At 37.2% G+C, this 18,619-nt stretch overlaps 1 protein-coding gene across 1 annotated transcript in view; it reads left to right on the top strand.

Annotated features, from left to right (window-relative positions):
* The window catches only part of WDR49 (WD repeat domain 49), a 134,848-nt gene that overhangs the window by 79,563 nt on the left and 36,666 nt on the right, over positions 1-18,619 (top strand). Inside the window, exons 10-13 of the mRNA XM_019643912.1 lie at positions 2,384-2,499; positions 11,197-11,327; positions 14,749-14,847; positions 16,471-16,635. Coding sequence (XP_019499457.1) covers positions 2,384-2,499; positions 11,197-11,327; positions 14,749-14,847; positions 16,471-16,635 — 511 coding nt within the window. The remainder of the gene's footprint in view (positions 1-2,383; positions 2,500-11,196; positions 11,328-14,748; positions 14,848-16,470; positions 16,636-18,619) is intronic.

Below are 18,619 nucleotides of genomic sequence, written 5' to 3'. Positions count from 1 at the left end.
GCTGGCCCTGAATAAGGTTTAAATGGTTTTCAAACTCTTTTCATAACTCGAGTCAGAAGGGTATTAATTAGACATACCTTCCATGGTAGGGTATATGATGCCTTCAGGTAGATTTCAGGGAAAGGTAATGGAAAGCTATCTGGATATGTAGGTAGAACATCCTGCAAATTGGGGGCAAGTGTTCAGGCTGGGTACTGCAGGCTGGCAGTGTCAGTGTGAAGGATGTGCTATGGAAATCAGCAGACCTTGGCCTCTGGGAGGGTTAATGACATGAGGTATCAACTGGGAGCTTGGGTTTAAGCAAAATAATCTAGTTCATGGCAGAGCTGGTAAAATGTGTGAAGGTAATGGGACAATCCCAATCTCAATAGTTAAGGTGGAACAAAACAGGAACAACTGGAACTGGAGTATCAGACAGCGGCTTAGGCAAAAGGAATGAGCATGTGACCCTATGAGTCCCGTGGCATGAGGTGGAAATGAAAAATAAAGGAAGTGGATTAGGTTCCCTCTACCCCTGTCTTGGAAAGTAACTGTTTATAGAGTCCAGGGTAAAGTAGACCTGTAGATGGCTGCTAACATGGTCCCAGTGAAGGGATTTGATAGGATCTGGGGCCAGTCAGAGCTTCACAATACTTATTTGTTGGTAGTATTTTATGTGGGCTTGGTATAGCCATGATTAGAGGGGGAAAAACTGACATGGGTGAGGAGACGTGCACCCCTCAATATCTCCACTCAAGCCTTGACATCTTGGAAGTTAATGTGAATTTAGTAGTATAATCATAGCTTTTGAAGGTACATTCATCTTTATCACAACAGCACAACAGAATTCTGAAATTTGGCAACCTCTGCATAGAACACATAAATCAGAGTTGAGCTGCACTGGCCGTATCTGAGAAGAAACAAGAATGAATGACATTTTCCAATCTCATTTATCATTTATCATCCAAAACCAATACCTATGGAATCAAAGATTTAAATGTACTGCCCTATTTATCAAGGTTTTGAAGTGTCTGTTTTAAATTAATTAATGCTTTGAATAATTAATGTGTACATACAATAAATGAAATATAAAAGAGATATGCAGTGAAAAGAAATCTCTTTCTCCACTCTGCACCCAGCTCCTCACTAGTGGTTGTCATGGCTACCAACTTCTTGTGCATCCTTCTAGCCTATGGGCACCATTTGTTACTCAGTGGCAGCCTGCCATCCATGCTGTTCTGCATTTTGCATTTTCCTGTCTTGGACATTAATTCATATGAATGCATACAAAATCATTAGCTAACTTTTATTGTATGCTTGATATGAACAACGCACTGTCCTAAGTATCACACACACACACACACACACACACACGCACACATGCATATACATCAGTATGGTTGGCATTATTATTATCCCAGTTTTACAGATGAGGAAGCTGAAGCCTGAGGAGATAAAGCAATTGCTTAAAGTTCATAGCTGTTTGAGTTTGGGCAGAGCTTAGACACATGGAGGTGACTCATTCTTCTTAATGGCTACCCTATATGCTATTGTATAGACATTCTATATTCTGATGTTCAGTCCCTTGGAACAAACTTGATTAAAATCTTTTAGCTTTTGTAAAAAGGCTTCAAGAATATTCTACAAAATGTGCCGTCTCACACTTCTGAGTCTCTGGGTGATGATTTTCTAGAAGTAGGATTTTCGAGTCAAAGGGTATATGCATTTTAAGTTCAACAGAGTGCCAGTTTGCCCTCTGTGTGATGTGCCAAAAATGTTTCACAGCAGGGCTTAGTTCTAACTGCTGGCAACCTAAGATGCTCTCTCTTGTAGTAGACCCATTGGGTCTACATCCTCACCACTGCCTGAGGAGGTAAACTAGAATTGCCTCTGTAGCCTGGGGTCTAGCACCCATTATCAGCAGGAGGATTTATTGGCAGAAGATGGGAAACCTAATACATCATGACTGTGTTTCAGGCTCTGTATTATATGTTTAAAATTCTAAGCATCCCTGAGGGTCAATTTCCTGTGTCATAAATGAGGAGACCAAAATTTAGAGAGACACACTTAGAGCGAGAACCAGGATTTCAACAGACTCCAAAATGTGGCTTTTCATGATTTTAATTTGAGCCCCCCCCCTAAAAATATACACTAATTCATTAGCCTTTGAATGCAGTATTATTAGAATAGACTGATAGGGTTACACACAGAGTAATAAATATAAGGGCAAAATTTAAATGGTGAGAAAATTTTCTTTAATTATTGCATATCTCAAGGGACTCGACCCTAGTCCAGAATGGAAACACAAGGATTTAGAATAAACTTATTACACTATGTTGTTTTACTCATTGAAGAAGACATTTTTTTTTCTTGTTTCAAAGGTGATTTTAATATTCTCTTTAAGGTATGGGACTTCAATGGATATTGTCACCACAATCTAAATGTTGGACAAGAGGGAGCTGTGGAGATTTCACAGATCTTGGTTCTTAAGAAGACAATACTGGTTATAGGCTGGGGCAGGTATGCTATTCTTCATGCAAAACTGTAGGAAGATAAAAGATGAATGCTCTTATTTAAACCACAATCTAAAAGAAAAGGAACGTAGAAATTTTGACTGATTCTGAGTCACTAACTTGCTGGTGACCTAGGTGAGTGAAACTCTATTTGGATTTGACTGAATGCTTGCTTAGTGACTACAATACCATACTATCATGATGCTTGAACAGCTTTGAGAAGTGTTATAGGATTTACTCCTGGCTTTGGGAATCTGCCTTTTTCTTTAACCATTCCAGGTAGGGACATAGTACCATGTCCTAAATGTTAAGTCCGAAACTTTCCCAAATTTTATAGGCAATCAACTCTTAATGTGTAAATTACATTCCTTCAACTGTAAAAGAAACTCATTCCTTCTTCCCTTGTTACTTATTTTAAATGGCAGTACAAGGGGGAAATAGCCCACTGAATTCTGTACTAGCACCTCCTTCATATCAGTGCAGAGAAGGGCCTTTCACAGTCCACTTACTGCTCTCAAGGAGCAATTCTTTCATTTCATTACAAGGAAAATTACTTTTCTTTCCTTTTTTTTTTCCTGAGAGAGCTAAGGGGTCATAAACAGGGGCCCTTTCTATGGCATTGTAGAAGCACTAGGAAAATTAAAGTGTGATGTTTGGAAAATACATTGTCCATAAATTCAACAGTTCACAAAATATTGCTCTAATAGGAAATTTGCCCAACATTATTCACTATAGAATTATGATGTTAATGGTTTGAAGTGAGGATTAAATCAGATTTTATACCTAGAAGACTAGCAGTATATATATTGGGATTTTTGTCAATCATACGAAAGGCTATTCTTCTAATGCAAATGTGCATATGTAGACTAGAAAACAGAGTGCCACACGTAACTTAGTTTTCAGGGGAAGTTTGACTATAAGGAAAGTAAATATAGTCCAGATTATTTGACTTGATATTAAGAACTAATGTAATCCTCACCTTTGAAAGACAAGGCTTCTTAATATCCCTGGAAACAATCATGATCCATTAAGGACTCATAGCCATTCCAACAGATTATGGCCTAATGATCTCTATCATTAGGCTAAGGCAATGAATGAGTTTAATTCTTTACTATCATGGCAGGAGAGATGTGCTGTATACAGGTGATCCATTTTAAATTTTGAACCTAACACACAAATTAAAGAAATTAATCAGTGTAAGCGAAACTTTAGAGATACTATTGTCTTAATTATATATTTTTAGTGATTCATAGTTAGAAATTAGCATCAAATACAAGGTTTTTTTTTATTGCTTACAGGGGAAAATTTTTTAAAGATTAGATGTACAGAATCACCTAACAGTGGTTTCAAGGAACACCCAATGTTTTGATCTGTATTGGTGGGTGATCAGTTTCTATGATCTTGGGGAGGAAGCTTTGGGGAGACTGAAATGAGAGGAACAGTTTTCACTCCTCCCATCATCGTCCATCTTGTCCATCTTTCCACAAAGTTGTCAGGACTTGGATCTCTTAGTTGGAATTGAAAGTTAATGAATACATTCCCAATTATATAATTTCACTTAATATTGTTGGATTTAAAAATTGTATGTCCTAAGTCAGAGACCTTATATTAGGATGACTTTTGGAGGATCTCTGCAGAACCTTTATACTGTAGAGATTTAACAAAAGAGGCAAGAGGACTGTCAACTGTTTGGTTATAGCTGGGGAAGTATGGTCCATTAAGAGAATTCCTTGAGATGGCCGAGTGGCTCAGTTGGTTAAGAGCTCGCTCAAGAGTGCAGCTCTGAGCAACAGGGTCGCTGGTTCAATTTCTGGCCCAAGCTGAGCTGCCGCTGAGCTGCCAAAAGATGGCAGGGTGGCTCAGCTAAACAACAACAACAACAACAACAAAAAACCCAAAGCAACTCCTTAATAGTTTAGTGATTAAAGAGGAAATACATAGAAAATTGACAGCTTTAAGCTTTCTTTAAAACCCAGAGGAAACTGTTAACCTGAAACTTTAACTTCAGGCTCTATCTAAATAAAAAGACTAGTTTAATAATTTTGCCTAGGATGAATAAAAATTCTGTTTACTGAGTTAGGTACCTAAATATGCCATCCCATTTATTTTATTCATAGAGCTTTGTAGCACTCGGCGCTTTACATACATTATCTAATTTAATCCTTAGTTTTATCTTGAGAGGTACGCAATATTTTATAGATATCTCACATCTCTATCTTTAGCTCTTAATGCTCTAAATTCACTTAAACGTTTGCTTGCTGGATGTGTCTGACTGCAATTTGAAATTCAACATAGTCTGAACTGAATATATTATTTATTCCCCCTCCAAACCTGCTTCTTCTAGATTTAGAGCTTCAGTTCACAGCCAGAAACTCAGACATCCACCTTGGTTTTCCCTTCTCACTCATCTTTACAACCAAGTAGTTACTAAGCCTTATCTATTTTATATTCTAAACTATTCTCAAACTTGTTTCCATTATTACTACAACTGTATAATTCAGAGCATCATTTCTACATTCATGAATGTCACAACCTTCTGATTTGTCTTTTCCGCTAGGAATGCCCCCTCCCCTTTACCTCTTAAATACATTCTGCACATTTTTGCTACAGTGATTTCTTTTCTACAATGCATTCTATCGATGCTACTTCCTTGTTTGACACCTTCCAGAGTAACTACATAATAAATTGAAATCCCACCGGCCTGGACCTATTCTTAGTTTCATTCTTACTCATTCTCATTCTCGTGTACATTCTAAACTCAAGCTGCAACCTGTTGTCAGGGTGTTCCCATATAATCCATACTGTTTCGTATGGATTTATTATCCTAGAAATCTACCTCCAAACATTTTTTCATGTGGCTAATGTTTATTCCTATTTCAAGTCCCATTCATAATACATCTTCTCCACCAGGGTACCTCCCTTTGCTCCCAGGATGGAAATATGCCCTTTATAGTGTCTGGTGCTAATTAGATGCTTAGTGATATTTGTTGAATGACTGTATTAATGTCTATTGAATAGACAGGGAATCTGAGGATTAGAGAGGTTAATTATCCATGGTCACACTCTGAATAAGAGGAACATAGAGTAGATATTCAAATCTATTCTATCTTCACAATAAATCAGCAAGCTAAATATTATCAATCCTCTTTTACGAGGGAGGAAACAAGGCTTGAAGAGGTTGGGTAGTCTGTCAAAGGTTACAGAGCTAATAGGCAACTGAGTGAGAATTCTATACCAAATCCATGCTCTTTCCATTATTTCTGAGTTGCAGATGAAGTCATTAATTTATGGGCAAACAACTATGTTCTTTTAAACAAGTAATTTGAGTAGGTTGTTCATATCAATAAAAGCTAATGAATCAGTTCTGTGCATTTGAAGAAGCACATAAAAAAACACATATTATCAACAATTGCTCAAAGTAGCTTATCATTATTTTTCCCCCTGAATTCCCACAAATATTTTTAAACTGCTCTTAGATGGAAAGCACGGAATAGGAACTATGATGGATTGAATGTGAAGAAGCATGATCTCTGCTGTTGGTGGTAACACATTTAATTTGGGAGTCAACACATACATGGCAGGATATGATAGATGCCACTATGAAACTGTCCTAAGCAAAACCTATTTATAGAGACCATGTTGGTTATTTAGAAATACAGTCATTCATATCTAGAAAATATTCTCTCAGAAAAAAGAAGCCCCAAATTCAGAACTTCTGGAAATGTGTTTCTTATCATTTTAAGCAAATTATACTTAGAGACAAAGTTGTGAATTGACATAGGGTCAGTTAAAAGAAATACCTGGTTAAATACCTGATCATATTTATTTGATAAAATTAAATGAATGAATGACTAATTATCTTTGCATTTGTTTAAGGTAGTCATGTAATATGTATATTCTGATAAAATCAAATAAATAATCATAATAGTTTAACATTTTATACTGCCCTAAATCTCTATGATTCTATAGTTAACAACTCTATAAAAATAGACTCAGACTCCTAGTATCCTCCATTTTATTTCTTCTTTTCTGTTAAAGGAGAAGTCACTGTTTATGAAAGTTTTATCTCTGTAAACTATCTAGACTTATACAAATACTGAAAAATAAAATATTTTGTGTAATTTCAAATAATCTGAAAATATGTATCACAGTATCCTTCACAAAGCTCTGTAAAAATCAGGTGCTCAGTAAATAGCTGTTGATATAATTTGATTTCTAAAAGTATTTTTAAATGAAATGAGATTAAGGATTTGAAATTTCTCAGCAATAAACCTTATCTATCAAAGATATTGAATTCTTAATAATTGCCTTAGTAATGAACTAGAATTCTATATGATTCAACTGGCTTCTACTATGAGGATAAGAATCTGAATGGAAACTTCCAAAGTTGTGACTTATTCTGAACAACCATGGTGGGGGTCAGGAGGGAGTAGGTATGTTTGAAATTCAAAATTACCCTCAAACCTAATTTCGTGATTGCTTCAGTGCCTAAATTTGACTCCATAAATTTTAGGAAAAATGATAAAAATAAACTGATTTATATTGAACTGGTTCTCTGCCTTTGAGATATTTTTTATATTCCTTTTAAGACTAAAAAGCAATAGACAGGTTCCTGCGAAAATTGGACTATCAACACATGAATAATTAATTTTGAAGGGAACAAATGGTGTTTTTTTCTTCTTTCCATGACAATTTCCATGTTTTTTTATGTGATAAGTTTTAGTAAAAGTTATTTTTCTAGCTCATTCATTCTAAAAGAGGTTTTCTAAAAAAAAAACTCCTTTTTTTTTCTTTTTTTGTATTTTTTTTCACTTGACAGGCATATTAATTTTGTTCTCACAGAGTCATTTTACCTAAATTCTGAATTAGAGGTACGATCATCTTCACAAGATGACACAATGACTCAGTGGCAGTACTCTCAGGATTTCAAATGTGAGTTGTGGAATGAAACTCGTAAAGTCCTTCAATGTCAGAAAGAACAAATCACTCAGACTCCTAAAATGGCCCTAAAATTGGCTCATTCTGCACTTTAATTTTACTCTCGGCAAAAGTGCAAACTTAAAAAAGTTATTTTTGAAATGGACAATGTAAGAAATACCGTGTGGATTCTGAAGGTATTTTAAGGATAACTGTCATAGCAAATGAAAGTTTCAGGTTAGGTTTTAAGGGAAAGGTGGCAGCTAATTAGTTTCTTGACATTTTGACACAGAAGGTCAAATATCAGAAGGGCTACTTCTTACACCATTTTGTGCCTTTGGGTGGTATCCCTAAATATATCTAGTTAATAGGGTATCTCAGTGAAAGGCACTCGGTATTGAATTTTGGCTGAAGATAATAGAAGAGATACAGGATTGAATTTTTCCCCCTCTTTCCCACCTCATCCTTTCCATTCCCAAGGGGCAATATCTTCAAACTTACCAATAGGAAAAGAGAAAATTAAAAATATATACATATAAAGCTGTTATGAGATGCAAAAACTTCAGAACTGCAATTTGCCTTATTTATCATGTCTTATCTTGCTAAACCTCATCTTAATATTACTAAAATGACATTAATATTAAAGTAGTCATTAAAAATAGAATTATTCATACATTGATTCAGCAAATATTATTAAATGTCTATTATGTTCTTGCTACTGTTGTAGACACTGCTGATGCAGAAAGGATCAAAATCCCTGCTCTCCTAGAGCTTATTTATGGTAGAAGAGACAGACAAATAAACATAGGCCACAGTATCACATAATGATAATGTATTAAAGAAAAATGATATAGGCGAGGGATGAGAGATTCAAGGGGGTGTCTTCAGCTAGGGTGGTCAGGAAAGACTTACTTGAGGAGCCCACACCTAAGCAGAGAATTTTTCATTCATTCATTTGACAAATATTTATTTATTTATTTATTTATTAGCTGAGCCATCCTGCCACCTGTTGGCAGCTCAGCAGCAACTCAGCTCAGGCCGGGCATCGAACCGCTGTTGCTCAGAGCTCAAACTCTTGAGTGAGCTCTTAACCAACTGAGCCACTCAGCTAGCCTTGACAAATATTTATTGAATGCTCAATATGTGCAGGTTACTGTGCAGGCTGCTGTGGGGTTGCAGAAAAAGACAAGATCCCTGATTTCTGAAAGCGTACAGTCTAGCAGAGGAGTGGAGACTATATAATATTTGTTAAGTGTTGTAAGTAAAATGTGAACCATGTAGGAGGTCAGAAGAGGGAAATATCTCTTTCAACTCTGGTTACTAAGGAAGCCTGTGTGAACACGATACGCCTTAGGGAATGGGTGTATGGATAGTTAGATGTGAGTTTGTGTGTGAAAGGAAATCCACAGAGAGAAGAGCACATCATAAGTTAAACAAAGCAGCTAGAGACATGAAGTGTGATTAGGGAACAAGAAAGGTGCTTAGAGAGAAGTAAGAATATTGTTTGGATTGAACAAGATGGTGAATTTTGGAAACTTAGCTCCTGAATACCCCTAACAGTTCAAAACAGCTCCTGCAAGCAAGAAATCTACTTGAAAGCTTGTACTCTATCTTTAAAATCCAGATGAATTTTGCGTTCTGTTACATCAATGCATCATCCTTATTGTGAACTAAAAAAAAGATGTGTTCCCCCAAAATCTTTGAATAACATCAACACTTAGGGAGGTGTGTCTTATTTGCCCTCAGGCTCCCAGTAGCCCTGTCAAATGTTTAGTTGGACATTCACATTTTACTTTGAAAAGCAAGAATAGAAGAATAAAGAAATAATTCTAAAAAAAGTTGATTGGACCCAAATATTATTATGTCTTGAATAACGGACCCCCACATTTGAATTTTTTCATGTAGGAAATGGAAAACAATGTTTTTCCACAGGGCATTTAATTGTTTCCCCACTTTGCCTAGAGTGCCTTTCTCTTTCAAATCCTACCCATCTATTTATGGTCCAGTGCCAATATGACCCCTCAGCTCAGCCTTCTGTGATTTTGGCACCTGGAATTCCATGGCAGTTGATCAGTAGTACTTCCTTGGAACTTACATATTTCACTGCTTTTTAGTCATTTTATGCTCATGGCTTTATCCCCTACAACACCATGAATAGTGACTTCCACAGAGAAAGCAAGAAATGCTTGCAGAATAAATGCATATTAAGAGCTCCCCAAATGCAATGATTACTCTAATGGCAGGATGACAAATGTACCAGAGGTGGTTAGACAAGAGGCAGTGAAATTGGTGAAGAGGCTGTTACAATTGTTTAATTGTTCATGAGGTAGTGAGCACCGAACTAGGAAGTTGCCATTGGCTGTTTAAAGTAAAATGGAAGGAATGAATATATAACATATCGCAGAGGTAGAATCTGAGTATTTTACTTGACTGAGGATGAGAAAGGCATGCAGGAGGCTGGGATTTTGGTCTATTAATAAAAGTAAGAAATTTAGAGAGGCTTGGTAGGGAAGGGAAAATGAAAATTATGGATTTTTGATATGTTGCTGATGTGAGCATTAAAAGCAGTTGTCAACTGTCAAGGGAGCACTACTTGACACTGGAAAAATGTTATAAATGAAGGTAAATTTAAGAACTGTTTGTATAGAAGTGAGATTGGAATTCATGGTGGTCTACAAAATCCCTGAACAAAGCCCTTTTGAGTATATAGATGGATTGGAAGAATGACAATAAGAAATGTTCATATTAAAAGGAGGAAACGAAAGAAGGGAATGGAAAATAGAGAATAAAAGGTTAAGAAGGCAGGAAAGAAGCAGCATATACAAGAAACAGAAGTGTTTCCAGGAGGAGTAGAAAGCCACATCCACCAGAGAGTAAGGAGTTACATTGACAATTGGGAGACCTTCAGAATGGTGGGAATAGAAGAAGCAAGATTTCAGGGAGGTGAACAGAGTTAAGGGTGAAGACACCAAGCCTTCAAATGTTCATTGGAGCTGTGCGTGGCTCTGGAAGGAGGGAGAGGCTTAGCATAGGTTGGCAGCTAGAGCTCAAATCACATGGAAACAGGATAGCGTCAATGCCCTCACAATTTAATTTTTGTGCTCCTTGTTTCCCACCAGACACCATGCATTTCATTCTCTGCCCATCCTAGCTTGTTTTCAAATTCACCCCAAGATACTGACCATCTTGAAATGATTATTTCTGTTACAAACACGTCTGTCCTTTGTACCATTCCTTTGGAGTGGCATTTTCTAACCGTATTTAACAAATGGTAGCTCTTCAAGATGCTGTATGAGAAAAGACTCTGTGGTCAAGTAAGTCTGGGAAATGCCACAGGGATGTTAGCATGTCCTAGACACTCTGATGAAAAGAAATATTATCAGTTTTGTTCAAACTACCAAATATGTCTTCACAAACCCATCCCCTTTTTAATTGCTATTGTCACAAAACTCATGGGTTCCATAGTACCCATATGGGGAAATTTACTTTAGAGTCTTGGTGATGGATAATTAATCTGATAGATGCATTTATATTTGGTATTAATGATTGTAAAAGGATAATTAACCTTCTAACATTAAGTATTTATAATTTATCAGAGAATTCAATGAGAGAACCCAAAAGGAAGCTCATTGTAGGAAGTTTAGTATTATGGATGACATGTGAGAATAAAATTTTGGGCAGTGTAGTCTTGTAGACCTCTCAAGTCACACCACCCAGAAGGATGATAGCTACCCAATATCTATATCACTTTTAAATCCACAGCTAAATTTTATATCTTTTTTACTAGGGCTATTACGGTGTTTCGACCTCAGAACTTCAATCAATTTTTCTTCCAGCCTGAAGAATGGAAAGGAGGAATACAGCACCAAGATGATATCTTGTGTGCTGCATTTTTACCTCCACAAACTCTTGTTACAGGTTAATTGAATCTTCACTTGACAACCAATGATCAATGGTGAAAGCTTGGTTTCTATTGGGTTGTAGGAAAAGTCATGACGCATGTTTGCGACAGATGTCACTAGTTCATTTTTGGAAGTACTAGAGTCATTTGCATCTATGTTATTGCTATGTCATTTGACAGCCGACAGTTCTAGCTTGATGCTAAAAAAAAGTTAAGCGGTTTGGTTGAGTTTTGGAGATTTTACAAGTTGAAGATGGAAGACCAAACTGCATTTTTGCCATATTTTACTGTTTTAGTTCCATGAAAGGGAGAATGTGTGCCAAGCTTGTGAAAAGTTGCATAAAGTTTATGGTGACAATGCTCTACAAGAACGTCAGTGCCAATGATGGTTCACAAAATTCCGTGCTGGTAATTTTGATCTCAATGATGCTCCTCGGTCAGGGAGTCCCACTGAGATTGATGATGACAAAATAAAGGCATTGATCAAGTCAAACCCATATTACATGACATGAGAGATTGCAGAAACATTGAACATCCATCATTCAAGCATTCACAACCACCTAAAGAAGCTGGGATACGTAAGCAAGCTCGATATTTGGGTTCCGTGTGAACTCAAAGAAATTCATTTGACGGTGTGTTTAAACATCTGCAATATGCTCATTAAACGTGAGAAAAACTATCCTTTTTTGAAGCGACTCATAACTAGTGATGAGAAGTGGATTGTTTACAACAATGTGGTGTGCAAACAGTCTTGGTCCTGACGTAATGATTTGTCTCAAACGACATTGAAAGCAGACATTCATCAGAGCAAGGTTATGCTACAATGTGGTGGGATTTTAAAGGTGTGTTTTTCGAGCTCCTACCAAGGAACCAAACAATCAATTTTAATGTGTACTGTCAGCAATTGGACAGTTTGAATGAATCTATCATCCAGAAATGTCCAAAGCTTGTTAATTGTAAAGGAGTTGTGTTCCATCGCGACAACGTGAGACCACACACAAGTTTGATCACCCGTCAGAAATTATTGGAGCTTGGATGGGATGTGTTGCCACACCCACCATACTCACCTGACCTTGTGCCATCAGACTTCCACTTGTTTCACTCTCTTCAAAACTCCTTGCATGGTATAACGTGCAATTCATATGAGGCTGTAAATCAGCACCTTGTTCAGTTTTTCACAAATAAAGAGAGGTCCTTCTATGAATGAGGAATTATGAAGCTCACTGAAAGATGGCAAAAGGTTATTGAACAAAACGGGCAATACATCATTGATTGATGTTGTTCTTTGTATAAATAAATGACCTTTGGAAAACATAAATGAAATACGTCATCACTTTTCCGACAACCAATATTATCTTATTTTAAAAAAGCCTTTTCCCAATTGCAAAATGAATAGACTTGTTTTTTTGTTTGTTTCTTTGTTTTATTGTTTGTTTTGAAGCAGTCCTTGCATGTAAAGCTACTCTTGGTCCTTATTTCTAGGGCAAGCCATCAGCCCCTGAGCCTGGTTACCTGGCTTCGGATCCTGGTTTCACCACTTGCCGCTGTACAATATTGAGCAAGTTATTTAAACTCGAAATCATAGTTTTCCTGGCAAACAATGGTGTATCTATATCTTAGTTCATCATGAAGGATTGATAAGATAATTGGTGTGAGGTTTTAATAACAGTGCTCAGCACGCAGTAAGCTCATCAGTAAAGATTAGCTCTTATTTTTATTGTCCTTTTTTTCAGGAGCAGCATTAGGCTGTTGGATACAAATCACACTTCTGTGGTACTCAGATTTTTCATAATGGGACCATATTAACCCTTTGGCACAATTTAGTCTAAGTAATATTGATTAAAGACTGGCTTCACAAAATGTCCACAAATTCAAGCTTCTAAAAGGATCCATGAGCAGACTTTGATGTGCCATATTAAAGTGGATCAGAAATTGTTGTATCATTTCTGAGCCAAAGAAAACAATTTATAAAGACAGATTGTACCACAAAATTAACAATTCCATATTTTGACAGCCTACATTTTTTTTTGAACCAAAAAATGTCATTGAGTAAGAGGAATGAAAACTTATAGGAAAAGAGCCAGGATATCTATGAAATGTTACAATATGAGGTTTACTAGTCTATCTGCACTTAAAGTTCCACTGTTTTGGGGACTTACCTGATTACCTTCAGTAGGGCCAACACTGCTCCTCAATTTGCTTTATAGCTGCTGGAAGTCTGTCTCTCGGGGAGTATAACATACTGAACTGTGATGGAGACTAGTAACCTATAAGGCTGTGTAGTTGTTATTAAGAGTGTCAGAAAATACCATTGTAATTGATGAGTAGATGATGTCTTCATTCTCATCCCGTGAGTCCTATGTGAAAATATTTGGCCAAGCACTTTGCAAGTAAAATATCTCAAAATCATAAGAGAAGATAGGTACTCCCATGGGTAGCTAGTCCATGGAAATACTCGTACATCACCCTTGGCCAATGTGTGAGTTACACAGGCTGCTCTCTCCAGGACAATACAAAGTTTAGTATGCATTAGTCTCTTCTTTCTACAAATCCCAAGAAAGGCCGCATCTATCTGTACATCCCACTCAAACTCAGTGTTTCTCCTCTGCTCTCTACTTGACATTGACACTGCTCAGTAAGGTGCACTCCTCACTGAGCTGCTGAGAGCAGTGGTCTGCCATGCATTGCTCCTTTCTTGAGACAGGCTTGGTCAGATTTAGCCACACTATTTGGGCTTCTTTATGTTTTCGGCGAAGAGCAGTAGGGAAGGAGTTTCTGTAGGGAAAACTTTAGGGGTGGAGAAAGCAATAGTCAACAAAGGATAGAGGAGAGAGGGAATGTGAGGAATACACACACACACACACACACACACACACACAAACAGATATAGGAAACAAAAACCTAGAAGGACTTGATTTGCTTGTCCTCACTCAATAATAAAAAGGTATGATAATTATTATTAATACTTTTCAGTACTTATAGTATGCTAAGCACTATTCTAAGTACTTTTCATTCTTCACAGCAATCCTATGAGACAGATATGATTTTTAACCCAGTTTTTTAGGTAAGGCAATTGTGGCATCATGTAGGGTTAAATAACTTGCCCAAGGTTACACAGCTAGTAGGTGACAGAACCAGACTCAAAACTAAAATTGTTTCATTGCAAAACCCTTATTCTGAATGTTTTATTACTATAAAATAGAAAGATATAATAGTAATTTATACCATACCTAATACATAGGCATGTTGTGAGGATTGTAAGCTCTCAAACTTAATAAAAACACTAGCTATTATTATTCACCTGTGTCTCCAAAAATATATAGAGTACCTACTATGTGCCAGGTTCCATGTAAGATATTATGATAATGACTTCTCATTGCTGTTGCTCCTACTCTCTAACTTTCTGGCAATTTATGTTCTCCATCCTGGCTCATATAGGGAGTTACGATGGAGAAATTGTTCTGTGGAACAATAGCACAGAAAACGCTCACTATGTCCTTCATCCTGATTACCAGAAGCCCCTAAAATCACAATCAGGTGAGTGCAAGTTTAAAATAATGTGACTGAGGCAAACCACAGTGGGCCGGGCTGCTTATTCGTGTACCTGAGACAGCTTGCTCCTAAATTATAGATGATTGGCTACAAACGCAAGGGATTAATGATACTGCTGTCTTGTCGAAGTGACTAAAAAGAACCCTGAGATTTACTGGTTTAGCAAATTCTCCATGGCATGCCATTTCTTTTCTTTATGCTATATCAGTGTTCCTGAATTACTGACAGTAGGGAGCAGGGCTCTCATTTCTCTCTAGTTTACTTTTTGCTAGTAGACCTCACCAAATGGCCTTTGAGTGAACCTTGGGTACCCCTTGGTAAGGAAATGGGGACTCATGTTCACTTGCTAGGCTGCTTAGGCTCAGTCTAGAGCTTGTATTAAATATGATGCCACCTGGAAATCTTAAATTATTTCTTGCTTTAGAAACCTGTGAGGAGCATTAGAGGGGAGTATATTGTATTTTATGGGAGTTCAGCTGAGCACATGAATATTTTATACTTAAGCAAAATGTCTTGACAGTTGCTTTTTGCATTGTATTTTAGTTTCCTTAGATATTGAAGATTTTTCCCTAGACTAATTTATTTGGGTAATGAATGTATCATTCCTCATGGCCCAGAGAGGTTCTGCTGTCTCAATTGAATAAACTCAGTGGCTAAATTGGACCTTAAGAAAAGACTGGTCATTAGATACAGCTTTTGTGTGTGTGAAAAGCTGAGGGACTGATTTGATAAGAGGAAGGAAACAAACTTAAGAGATTGAGGAGTTGCCTGCAGGCATAAAACTCTCACCTGCTTTAAGTATAAGGAACTAATAACTATTAGGTTTTGCTACAGCCTCCATGGAGAGGGTGGGATTCTGCCTCCTCTTCTGCATTGCCCTTCAGGAGAGCGACATTTGTTTCTTACGGCCAAACTAACTGTGGCTACAGTTGAAAACAGAGATAGATAAGAAAGAAAAGCCAATAATATCAAATTTCTGAGAGGCACAAGAGGCATTGCTATAGATTTCTTGCTTTAAAATTTTGAAGATATCTCTGCATAGATTTTTCATAACTATGTGCAGGCTATTCATAGATTCTAAGAGGAATATCCCCAGTTTCTATTAGTTTGGCCTGGAGAGGATGTCACGAGATAATCAAAATACCATTAGGAATGTCCTCTCTAAGGTCACTGACTAATAAATAATATTGCTAAAAAATGATCATTTAAATATATTTAAATAGTCATTATATCGCATGTTCATTGAATCATTTGCAAGATTACTATTAATGATTAATAAGCTGAAAACGCTATGATACTAGAATCACATTTGTTTTGAACATATCAGAATCTCTAAGATGTTAACAGTGATTACAAAATGAAGTCCCTGTTAGTTCACATCATGGGAAAGAAAACACAGTAAGCATGTGTGGAATATGCAAACAAAAAGGGATTCAAACAATCCTTTAGGTTGGGGTCCAGGAAGTGAATATCAGAAGCCTCCATGGCTGTTGCCTGGAAATTGATTCTGAGACCGTGATGAAGGCAGGGCTGTTGTTTTTCATAAGCATTTGTTTGAGAAGCAGATGTTTCTCTTTATTAAGACACCTGGCTTTGTCTCCATCACAGACACAGAGCCTCAAAAGCTTCTCGGTGCTGGGAGGAACTGCTCCAGGCACCCCACAGCAGACCAGGCTATCCTGGGAGCTTGCTCCTTTGAGACTGACATCAAGTGTAATAATGCTGTTATGAGGCTTTGCTTCCTTGAAGCAAGAAAAAACATTGCAGTGACAGGTAAACTGTATATTTATATTTTGACTGTAGACTGCTTTGATATTTTGTAAGATGTTGGAAAAGGGAGCAATAAAGAGAGTTCAATCTAATCGTGTCTAGGTCTTGTGGCGTTTGACTGCCTCTAGCTAACAGTCAGTATCGGGTCACGCGAAGCCATGGGCCATGGCAGATGACGTTAGGGTTCGGGAGGATGGGGCCAGGAACAGAAAGAAGCTAGATGAGACCCTCCTGGCAATTTGTACAGTGCTGCCTATGTCAGGATCAGAGTGAGAAAAACTCTGGCAAGCTGCTTAATACGAGCATCAATCAGAATTGGTGTTTCAGCCATGACAAGAAGGTTTGTTAGGGCACAGTAAGAAATATGTTCCAAATGTATGATTTAAGATTAGGTTTACATGCAGCACAAGGGCAGAGTCTGGGACTGACAGTACTGGCATCTGGCTCAGAATGGGCTAGGGAAAAATAGTGAGAAACTTGGAGATTGGAGACAATAGCAAAAATTAAAATAACTGCTGTTCCCAGCGCAAGAGGGCTGCCTACTCTGTCTTATTTTTTTTTTTTGAGTCGGGGGGAATGCTTTGGGTATATTTACCAGCTGTGTATACTTTCCAGAATATGTCAGTGACCTGGTTAGAGCTTTTGCTGAACTGTATGCTAACAATGGTGCTGCCATATGATTTACTGTGTTATTTGGTATTATATAGAGGAAATTTCTTAACTTCCCCTCTGTTTTCAATGGCCATCTTCGCATGGTGTTGATGCAGCCTGCATTTTTCCAATTTCAAAATCCCCTTTTGAGAATAGTGCATTTTTTAAAAAAGATTTTATTGGGGAATTGGGGAAGGGGAACAGACAAGTTGCTGTCCTTTTGTTCTTCAGTTTAGTTGTAGAAGACGTCGCTTCACTGGCCCATGGAAGTATTATCATTGTGCTCTTCCCAGGTGAGGCAGTCACTTGCCGGCCATTGAACAGCCACTCAGGGCAGCTCACGCCAGCTGCCCACTGCTCACGCTGGCTGCCAGCCACTCACGGTAGCTTATGGCAGCCCACTGCAGCAGGGACTGCAGCCTATGCTGTCACTGGTGACTCATGACAGCCCAGCTCCGAGTTGAGCTGTTGTTCACCATCTTAGCTGTAAAGGGTGTAAAGGGTGCACTGTCACTGGCCCTCATGTGGGACCCGAACCGGGGCCCTGCTGCTCAGAGCTGGTGCTCCCAAGCCAACTCTTAACCAATGTGCCACTCAGCTGGCTCAATAATGCATATTTTTTATCTTTTATCTAAAAAAATAATTGTATTTTAGAAACATTTTTTCCTTAATATTAGAAATCTAGACATATATGTGTTACATGTTTTAAAAAAATATCTGAACCATGTTTTCTATTTTTACTTTCCCGTATTCAATTTGCAGATGGAAAATATGCATGATTTTCATATAAAATTTTTCAACATTAAAAATTGACAAAGGTATACCCCTATAGAGTTTTAGAAACACTGGAATATTTAAAATATATTTTGAAATGGTTAGATTCTAAAATTTTCTATTTTCTAGAACTCAGTTATACTTACAATATGAACTATTATCCTGAAATTGCTCTCACTTCCTCAAGACTAATTCTTTTTAATGTTATCAGTATTCCCAAATTGTTTCCACTGAAGCAGCTACATGCTATCATTTCTACTTTAAACAGATATGATTGTTAATCGGCAGCACATTTGTGAAGCAAATTGGAAGTCATCTACAGATTTATCAAATAAAAATAGGAACTTTGCCACAGAAGAATAATTTAGGTAAAATGCTTCTACAGAGCATATAAAAGTGGAAAATGAAAAGGTTAGTTCTAGGCCTATGAACCAAAAAAAATGTCCCATAAGAGCTTATAATAAACTCTTGATGAAAAATTTAAAAATAAGTTCATGAGTAAAATTTTAAGCCTGCCATTATATAGAGAAATCAGTAATTATGCTGCTTTACATATACAAGT

Source organism: Hipposideros armiger, unplaced genomic scaffold, assembly GCF_001890085.2.
Source record: "Hipposideros armiger isolate ML-2016 unplaced genomic scaffold, ASM189008v1 scaffold_83, whole genome shotgun sequence".
Classification (NCBI taxonomy): Eukaryota; Metazoa; Chordata; class Mammalia; order Chiroptera; family Hipposideridae; genus Hipposideros; species Hipposideros armiger.
This window is presented reverse-complemented; position numbering and strand designations above follow the sequence as displayed.